The 10760-nt window shown below is 36.7% G+C and overlaps 1 protein-coding gene across 13 annotated transcripts in view; it reads left to right on the plus strand.

The window, feature by feature from the left end:
- Positions 1-10760, plus strand: part of Tcf4 (transcription factor 4) — a 343664-nt gene that overhangs the window by 213670 nt on the left and 119234 nt on the right. For 7 of the 13 annotated variants that reach the window (XM_010611524.2, XM_010611528.2, XM_010611527.2 and 4 more), the window contains one exon: positions 10545-10674. In XM_010611524.2, coding sequence (XP_010609826.1) covers positions 10545-10674 — 130 coding nt within the window. Of the gene's footprint in view, positions 1-9660; positions 9777-10544; positions 10675-10760 lie in introns of those variants that run through there. The other 6 variants (XM_010611525.2, XM_010611529.2, XM_010611537.3 and 3 more) reach the window with 2 other exon arrangements.

The raw sequence follows: 10760 nt of genomic DNA on the forward strand, positions 1-10760 counted from the left end.
CCTCTGAGGCTGGCCGCTGGTAGAAGTTAGCGACAAGGCCATAGGAAGTTATGGGGATGGGACTGAGGTAATGGTTGAACATTTCTGATGTAAGGTTACCAGAACACTATCAGACCAAGAGATATCAGTGCACTTGGGTTATTCGCTTGGGTTCAAATGTTTTTCAGATAATCTTGGATGCGAATTTAACCTTTCTTCTGCTTCAGCCCACCTTATCTGTAAAAGCAGCATTGATACAATTCCTCCCTCAAGGGATTGTGCGATTAAATGAGTTAATTAAAAACAGTGGAGCCTGAAACATCAAATGCTGCGTAGATATTTGCTGTTACGTGCATGATTGTTCTACCTAGAGACATCTCCATGCTGGTGCTTGGGATTCTTCCTTGAGGAAATTCCCTACCATGTCTGCCAGTAATGCCCTGCTTCAAGGGAGATTTAATACTGGGAAAGGGAATGTGACTCCTCAGGTGTACTGTGGATGGAGTGTTAAGGAGGTGATATTTGATTTTGGCCTCCGAGGTGTTTGAAAGTGGCTTATCTAGAGTGAAATGGGAAGAAAGGGCATGGGTGGGGAGCCTCAGCCTTTGTAAAGGTGCAAAGATTTGACAGAGCAAAGGGGATATAAGCAATTCCGTGTGACTCTGACTGTCCTTAGGCTGTCTTGAGAGGAAGATTTAGATAAGGAGGGTCCATATCTCCAAAGCTTGGAGTAGTGACTGGCTGATTGTAGGTGCTCGTGGTGCCTTAGTGGACCAGTGGTGGAGTTGTGTGAAAATGAAGAGAGCTTTGAAATGGGCACAAGGGGCTGAATTGGCATGGGACTGGGGTAGGGCTCAATATGCCCTGTAAAAACCATTATGTCTTCATCTTAGAAAGGAGTTCATCATATTACACACAGGGACCAACCCCAGTCTACTGTCTATTTCTATAGTTTTATTATAATACAGCCTGACTTGTTAAGGCTAATTTAGAAATTTAGCAGAAGAGTTGAGTGGCTGCAAGAGAAACCATATGAATGCAAGACTGAAATATTTTCTTATCTGGTCCTTTAAGAAAGTAGTGATCTCTGTTTCAAAACACTGTTCTTAATATTTAGTGGTACCATTTTGGGAAAGCTAGCATAGTTGTTGGAAGAGTTCATGTAAATCACTGTTGACATGGACTAAGATTAGGCTATATCATTGCCTCTGAAGAAATGTCCCCAAATTTTGTGCTGCATTGAAGCTTAGTTCTTAAGTTGTTGCCTGATTGTCTTGCTTCTATCTAGGGTTTACTATGGCCATTTTGTAGTTTCAGTTCTTTTGTGGCCAGCTGGTTATTAGTAGTTCTAAATAACATTTTAAGATTTCTCTGCTGCCTTCTAAGGAGGGTAATTTTTTTCACCATCTGTTTTAAATTCTCTAAACTTGTTTTATATGCTGAGTTCCTCAGGGTAACCATCCTCTTCAGAGTTCTCTACGGCCCATCTCTTGCTGTCTTTTTTCCACCGTTCACAAGTCTTTGTCTTTTCTGCTAAAGCTGTGTTGGGTCACTGAGTCTCTTCCTCTCTCCTCCCTGCTGGTTCCTGCATTTCTCCAGCTGGATGATGAACTATTTAGCAACTCTACATATTTAGGTGAATCCTAATACTTTTTCAGTCAAACCAATCATAATTAAAAACAAAGGTAGCCATCATATATATGTGTGTTTAGCAAAACATACAACTAATTTCTTTGCAGACTTTTTAACTTCTGGCTGTTCCAATATACTTTAACGGATTGCAAGAATAATTAAGAAGCAGCAAAAGTTTTGTGGAAAAGATGTATTAAGTCTTTTGCACATTAAGAATCAAACTTTATGTTTGTATTAAGCCCTCAGGAGGTGAAAGGAGAAAAGCTGAGCATAAAACTGAATCTAGAGTGTAAGAGTCACGTGTCTACTGGGAGGATGATGGAGAAGTTATCTTCATGACAGTAATGTTTTAAATCATGTAAGCATATTTCATAGTTAATTAACCAAGCCCATTGGTGTTTACTGAGGGCATGCTATGTATCAGGGCTCACTGTGCCAGATGCCAGGAATATAGCAGTGATGGAGCTCACTTTCTGCCCTTGAGGGACCCACAGATTAGAAGAGAAATCAGATGTATAAACAATGACTTGCTGTACAATGTGATAAATGCTATTACAGCTAAAATCTTCCAATCAAGGGAAAGGAAAAGTCTAGATGGGAAAAGAAATGAGAGAAAATGAGGGATGGACTAAATAATAAAAGTAAAGCAAAGAAAAATAGTGTGAACCTCATTAAAGAAGATGATTGACGTACTGTAGAAATTAAGATTAGAGATGACCTGACGACAAGGTACAGAGAGAAGAATCAAAGGTAGTGGGAGTTTCTAGGCACGAATGGGATTTCAGTTGTTCAGGCCCACATATTTAAAACGCTAGCACTGCCATGGCCTATGAGAAGTATGTATAATATGCTTGTGTGTGTGCGTTGCTTATCTATCCTATCGTCTACTCAAATTTACATAATCAGTGCTGGGGATGTAGATTAGTACTACCGCGCCTGCCTCACAAGTGCAAAGTCCTGGAGTTTGATCCCCAGTGGGGATAGGGGGAATCAAATTTACATAATCTTATAAAATAACACAAACACATAGTAAGATATTTTGTAACTTATGTAATAGTATTTTTTATCACTAAGGTTAAATTGTTAGGAGTTTTGCTCAGCACTTTGTTTTATCTGACTTAATTCTTGGAACGTGTATGTGTCATCATACCAACATTTCCTCAATGAGGAATCTGAAGCCTCCCAAGGTTGGATGGTTCAGGTTATCTGGCGGAAGTGGCATTCTCACCTAGGCCTGCCTAGCTCTCTTGAGTTGGCCTGGGTCCTCCGCAGGAAGCTATAGGCATGAGCTTTTGGTCTTGTGTTGATTACAGTGGATAAGTCCAAGTAATGGTTGGAGGGTGGTGTCGGGGAGAAAAATCAAGTGAGTATGTAGAGCAGTGGACAAACACAGGCCTTGATTGAAGTCAGGTCTAACTGGGATCATGGCTTGCCAGCCATGTGGCATTGGCTGGGTCAGCTAACCACTCTAAATGTCCCCATCTGTAGATCCAGGCTGCAGCATCTGCAGTCGTGTGTGAAGCATCTGCACTTGGGAGACTCTCAGATACTGGTAGCTGCTGCAACAACCACACCTTTCTGTTGCTCATAAAGGCATATCCATTATTGTCTTCCTCCCCTCTGGTTACTGCTAACCTTAGTGTGGTCAGTATTAGTAGTAGCAATGGCAATTGGAATGATTAAAAGAATAGATTTTACTAAGCAAAAGAAGGAGCATAAATAATTCTGCTGTCATCGCAAACGTTAATGATGAGCATTTGACTTGATGAGTCTCTGTGCTAGGCACTGTATTGAGTTAAAACACAAAAGATTATGTCATTTCCTCTTTCTGTGAGCATATAAACTACTTTGCCTTTCAAAGCACCCAATTTTGATCAGCCAAACTTTCTAGACATAGAGAGGATTTTGGGAGGTCAGTAGTTAATGCATGTGGAGCCAGGGGTTATACATAGCTCTGAAAGGGATGACCAGGACTTACATAATTTCAGGATGATTTGAAGATTCCATTATCCATTTACTACTGCTCCAGATAACCTGAATTTCCTCACATTGTGTGGTCGGCTTATTTACAGGTGCAGGTCTTCTTGGGATACTTTATTTCAGTGATGTTGTGTAGAGTGGCCAGAGACATATAATTGAGCATCTAGGTGAGGTGCTGGGTAAGCAACATGAACTTATCTTTGTCACCAGGAGAGCAAGTCTCATAAAAATGGTTTTTGTAGGTCCTTGCTCAGAGGGACAGGCATTTACAATAATCTTAAAATGGAACTTTCCCTTTGCAGTACAATGAAGACTGACAAGTGACAGTATCATATTCTTTATCTTACTTAAATAGCAATGTGGCCAAATATACTTCTCAGCATGTTTATAATAGCCACATGTTTATATTTATAGAAGAAGTGTCACTAATTCCCTAGTATGTTAATAGGTCGTATTCAAATTGTTCTATTTTTACTTTGGCATAAAATTGCTGAAGAAAAACATTTTAAGGCAAGCAGTGGTTATACAATGTCAATTGTTCAGTACTGAGTTACATATTAAATGAGCTTCCTAACTTGAGAAGGCATTTGAACCAACAAGAAGATAGTTATCTTAAATTCTGTGTTGTTTACATAAAATTTTTTCAAAACCTGTTTTTTGCTTTTTTGGTTGCTGATTGCTTTAATGCTTTCTTTTTGGTACCCCCTCCAAACAACAAATATAATCCCCTTTTTAGTATGTAATATATGACCTGGAATTCCAGAATGGAATTTCAGAAACCACAGAAAAACCACCTCATTTTAGTGTCTACAATAAATAATACATTTTTTTAAAATTTGAAAAATAAATAGGGAATGCATAGGTCTTGCCAACCCTTGGGCAGTTATAATTTCCACCTCCAAAATGTATAAATTTTTACATGACTATTACTGTGTTTTACATTAAGTAATAGTTGCCATGGTAAACTTTGCATCACATTCTAACATTTAAATATAAGGTGTTATGTTTCTTTTATAAGGAAAGACAATGTATTTGAATTTTTTAATGTTTTATGCTAAAATAAACAATTCTGTTCAAGGTTGATTCAGTGCATTGCAAATTTCTGACCAAAACTATGGAGTACACTCATTTATTATTTGTTACCTCACAGGGAAAGCAAAGTACATATTTTTTTAAAATGTTGCTTGATAAGTATCATATAAACATTCACTTATTGCCTATAATTGGCCTTGCAAGTAGAAAAATTAAAAAATGGACAGTACTTGAGGTTATTATCAGGTAATGCAATACTAAGAATTTGAATTTATCATCACATGATATATAAGATTTTATCACAGATAAAACATTTCTTATTTTTGTATACCTAGTTGCTTATCTGTAAATAAGTTTGACCCCATGTGTAGTTGAACTAACAGTAGCAGTTTGCTCATGCCTGCAAAAGCAAAGTTAAATGAGCCACTGAAGTAATAATGCTAGTAGCAGTTACAGGAAAATAACTACTTAAGCTCAGATTATTAAGATTGTTGGCCAATTTCTTTATTAAATATGTAAAAAACAAAACAGTCATTTCTTTTGGCCAGCATATCTGTAAGGCTATGAGACTTATCACCACTGTAGTGAACACTCCATATATACTTTTTTAGCTTTCATCATGACTTTTCAAAAGAGGATTTGACAATCATTCACAACTTTTTGATAAATCTTTTAAATAATAATCAATGGATTTAAACATAGGACTGAGTTGAGGGATAGAGGGGAGGGCAAGCTATGTGCTGGACACCAGCTTTGCTAGACCATTTATACATTTATACATCTTCTACTCCTGATGACCATATAACAATTTTTCATTAGTCCCTAACTGCAGAGGAGAATATAGTGTCCAGCAGTTGTGTAACTAACCCCTAATCACTTTGCTCGTGTGTGTCTGAGCTAGAAGTCTACTTCATCTGTCTCAAAGCCTTCCCTCTGAATGTGTTTGTATTATAGTACTGACTTGTTACGGAACACGATGAACATTTAACATAGAAATTAAAAAAAATTTTTGACCAAAAGCCCTTAAAAGAAACTATTTGCTAAATGATATTGTAAAAATTTGCATTTCCCTTTAGCACAGTAAGAATCTCTTAAGTCCCTGATTATGAAATGTTCCTCTGCCATCTTGTCTACAAGTTTCCTGAGTCCTTTGTTGAAACCAGGTAGAGGACTAATCAAATTTAAATCAAAGGAAAGTATAAAGGTGTCTTCCTGGACCTTTAGGGATCAAGAATAAAGACTGTCCAAAGACTGACCTTCAGTTTTGAGCTTTGAAGTTCAAAACTGGACAGGTGGAAATATTGTGTTCTTCATTGCCCTTTAGTGCAAGATATATTCTAGGTTGCAAAGTAAGTGCCAACAGCAGCAAAATTATCACCCCCTCCTGCTACTATAGTAAGTCAGCAATGGCTCTTCTGTGGTCAAAATGGCAAATTCAGCAGCAGCTATTCGACAGGGATTTGCAAAAATTTCCCCATGACTGTTAGGAATCTTATTCAGCAGTGTCTTTGAAAGACGATTCCTTGCAGAAGTAGCTATGTAGAAATGACCTCATTTGTGATTAAAAGTGTTTTAAACAAATGCAAGTTGCAATTTCGCTCCATGTACATTTTTGCACTTAACACTACAATGTCTATTACGTACTGATACAATATCCAGCATTCACAAGTTTTAAAGTGCTCCAGAATTTTATTTTATTTCCATATTAACATTAAAAAATCCCTGGCTTTATAGAGTCAGTTTGCCATACAAAGCCACTATACATCACTTAGGTTTGTGATGAAAGAATAGAATTGCAGCTGTGTGAGTACTCGAATACCCAAACATGCATTAGACTCACAAGCTTTTGGCAATAGTTCAGAAAAGGAGCTTAATCTGGTTTCATCTGAGACCGCTTTTCTCTGTTCTACAACATCCCCCCAAGATGTTGTGTCTGATATCGGATCACAACGTAATGGGAGTGACGCAAAATCAGAAAAAGCCCTAAAAACCAGGGGCATTTTTTTCCCCAGAGATTTTTTTTTTCCTCTTGCACTTATTTTGTTCTCCCTCACAGGTCCCAACTGTAAAATTTAAGGTCATTCATCTATTAGATAAATTAATTTTAAGTCCAAAAAGGCACATTCATGGTATTCTGATTTCACTCGTGTCTATAATTAAGGGTAAATATAATCTTCCTTTTTAGAAATGAACCACCCACCCAGCACATTTAGAGCTGACTGAAATGAAATAATAGTTCAGAGCAAGATGATTTTAGTTTAACAAGAAAAAAAGTTGATAATTTAAGCTTCAAGCAACTAGTTCTATTTTTGATTACCATTCAGTTATAAATCTAATTTGAGATATATACTGCTTTTCTGTTTCTCAAGTTTAATTCATGGTTTGCATTCCTGGTATTACATAAGCAAAGTTTACTGGTTGATCCAAGGATGTGAAGAAGCATCTCTCAAAAGGAATAGGGACAGTGCTGAGGCTATTAGGACAGTCTGAGGCCCAGATCTGATGTAAAACAATTTTTTTTTGAAGCTCCAGTGGTAGTTGCGTGGCTGTACTGGAACTGGCTCTTTGCTAGAGAAATGGCTTCAGGGGTTCCAAGACATTTAAACCTGGTTGACAAAGTCAGTGTGTTTTATTGCTTAGTTAGGAGTATTTGAAGTCTTGAAACTGTTTGCCTTTGGATGAAATTAAGGGGAAGGGCATGTCTCATTGCACTATGGACAGTTAAGCAAAATGCTACAGCATGGGTTGAAGATTTAAAGTTAGCTCTGTGAGAGGCCACATCTTGGCTTCCAGTGTTTCCTGGCAGTGTTTTCTGGGCAGCTTACTATAGGGACCCAGAATAACCGCAGTGCATGAGGTTGCACAAAGTGAAAAAACCTAAAACCTTTTTAAACTTATTTAAGGCAACGATGAATTTGCCTATTTTGAAAGAAGACTTAGCTTTTAAACTTAACTTCCATTAAGCCTGAATTTATCTTCAGAATTACATATACATGTAAGTAAATCTACATATAAATGAAAATCTTACCCATTTTGTGACTAATTTACTTTAAATCAAATATCATTAACTTTTTCAAATACGGAAAGTCACATTTTTGAGCCAGTGGAAATTTTTTTCATCTTTCTCATGGCTACAGTGTTATGTATGTGACATAAAGCCCAAACAATAGTAAATGGTCATTGTTCCTTTTACAAGTGTACTGTAAAATAAGAACACATATATTTTTATCCGCATTTCCCCAAAGGAGGTGATTATGGCCCCCTTAAGTGTGAGAAAAATGTTTATTTTTGTTGCTTTAGAAGAATGATTCTATTGTCCAAGTGAAAAGAAAAAGAAACTGGCAGGTCTAAAAAGAAAGAAACAGGAATGTGGTTTGTTTAAAAAAAAAAAAAAAGGATTAACATGAGCCACTAAGTGTGTAAGTGCTATCTGGTCTTTGTATTGTGTCACTCTGTGTACTTCATGTGGCAGCATATGCAAGAGTTGGACGCATGATTTATTTATGACTAGCCCATGAAGTGATTTTCTGTTAAATTAACAACAGTAAGGTCAGCCACAGCCAGTTAGCTGCCTTTCTTTTATCATTTTATATTTTTCACAACTCTTTTGTGAATGCTGCTTAAATCCAGAGTAACAAGCATGTTTGTTTTTAGGGTGGCCTACTAAAGGCATTTACTTTCTGGAGAATGAAACATTTGCCAACAAGATCAACAAGAATAAACCAATGGTTAGGCTCATTAAAAAGAAATAGCATTTCAGCTTATGTAGTCAGCCCTTTTCTGACAATTTTATATACTTTTAGAAAAGAGCAAAATGGAGAAATAGAAGCAGTGTTTGTCAACACAATATTTGTGTTATCGGTAAATATAAAGTTATCAATAATGTCATTTCCAGGAGGATGGGGATGTAATTCAATGGTAGCATGCATGAGGCCCTGAGTTCAATATCTAGTGCTGCAAAATAATAACAGAAACCATTTTCAAACTCATTTTCGTGTGTGTGAAGATTCATTTGTAGATTTACCAAACTGTAAGGAGGTTGTGACTTCAGATCATTCACAGCTTATAGGTGGAAAATTCAAAGAAAATTTGGATTATGACTTGAATAAATATAGACTTTGTTAGTAAGAATTGCCAAGAATGAACGTTCAGATTTAGATTCTAAAATTTTTGAATGCAATTTAAAAAATTATTTAATGTCCTACTTTTTGATTCCCGACTGATAGAAAATGTTGTTTTAATGAGCTCTGCATTTTAGTTTGTCATTGGATAGCATTTTAGTCTTTAGTTCAAGAGAGGCACTAGTCCAGCAATGTGGACATCATCTGGTAAACAATCTAGTTTCTTAATCAAGTATTTATTTATATGGTAAATACAAAGATACTAGCAAGGAGTTTATTATTCAGGATGTGCTTTCAACCTTACAGTCTCATCTTTGAAGTTTTATTTTAAAGTAATGTTTCTTATGTGTTCCTTGAAATAGTTGCAGGCTGGAAGCAGTGAAGGCAACCTTGTCAGTAGCTGATTAGTCCTTTATATATTACTCATCCAACACTCACAGAAATCTCTTGCATTAGAGAGGTCTCTTTATGATATTTAGCTATATGGCAGTAGAAAGGAGAGCTTTGAATTTTTGATTTTCCAGCTTATGGGTCATATTTGACCAACTGCTTTCACTAGAAGACATGCCACTTTGTTGAGCTATTTAGGAATCAAAAAGACTGTCTTAATTTAAAACAAGGACCCTTTGTTTTAGTTGGTGACTGCCTTGTGAAATTTTTCAGTTCTCAGCGGGTTAACCAGGGAACAGGGGCAGAGTCATAATTGGCCTATTTAGAGTATTTTGCATGTGAATAGTGTGTTAGTGAAGCATCCCTAAGTCTGTTGTGAGTGACATGGTGATTAGAATTTAGATTAGGGAAAACACATTCTGTACTTTATCAAGGACAGTAATTAGTTCAGTCAGTAAAAGTTGATTACAAGTAACGATAAAGTTAGATTTTTTGGTATTTAATTTTAAAATTTCTTTATTAAACAGTGAATTTGTTCTTAATATAAACGGTACTATCTACATTTGTTTTATTGCATATCAGAATAATTAAAAGAACAGTTTGTTCAATGCAGAGTATAATCAGACGATTTATATATTATGGGTAAGTTTGTGTGTAGTTTTTAGAAAATGTGAATCTATCATATAATCTTTCTTACTTTATCATTTTTGAAAGTGTAGTAATTTGTCATGCCGTGATAAGTTAATGATATTTGTGAAAGTTTTTTAGTGTTCAGGTAAATGTTTAATCTGTAGGGATGTTTTAGCTTTCGATAGTCCTTAGTTCTCGTTAGCTTAGAATGCGTACTTTTTCTATGATTTTGAAAGTTAGCGCGAGGGTGTGAATCCCCTCTCGGTTCAGCTGGCATTTTGTCCTCCGTGTGCGCGGGTAAGGCTATGGAGGCTGAGGATGAGCTGAAGCACCAGGCAAGTTCTCAGCGCAAGGATCTTTCCCTCACCCCCAGTGCACAGCCGGGGGAAGTTGTGAGATTCTTGCTGGTCCTCGTAAAGGAAGGGCACGAGTAGTTCCCACATAGGAGCCTACCTCTAAAGAAAGAAAAAAATTGTCTTCTAGAAATGCCATTTTCTTAGGAAATTAAAATGTCAGTCATCAGACAAGATAAAAAAAAATATGATTTAAAGAGAATCATCTACCTTCCTCTCAAAAGTTAAGAATTAAAAATTCACCAACTTGCAAATAGCTTCTTAGGCTGCTTTTCTTTTTTCTTTGGGTTTTTGTTTTGTTATGTCAGTTTAGCAGATGCTGTTTTCTCTATTGCATTGGTTTTTTGAAGTACTGACAATCAATTAGGGGGTGGTGAATGTAACAAAATAACCATATATATTTTTTTTTTCCTTTTTTAACTTTTAGCAGAGTCTCCTTGGAGGGGACATGGATATGGGCAATCCAGGAACCCTTTCACCCACCAAACCTGGCTCCCAGTACTACCAGTATTCCAGCAATAACCCCCGACGGAGGCCTCTTCACAGTAGCGCCATGGGTAAGGTCTTCCTCTGTTTCAATGCTTGGTGTACATTATTAATTTTTTTCCTTTTCTTTAAAAAATTCCACCGTCTCACCCCGTGT

Source organism: Fukomys damarensis, unplaced genomic scaffold (genome assembly GCF_012274545.1).
Source record: "Fukomys damarensis isolate Sample0158 unplaced genomic scaffold, DMR_v1.0_HiC HiC_scaffold_30, whole genome shotgun sequence".
NCBI classification, from domain to species: domain Eukaryota; kingdom Metazoa; phylum Chordata; class Mammalia; order Rodentia; family Bathyergidae; genus Fukomys; species Fukomys damarensis.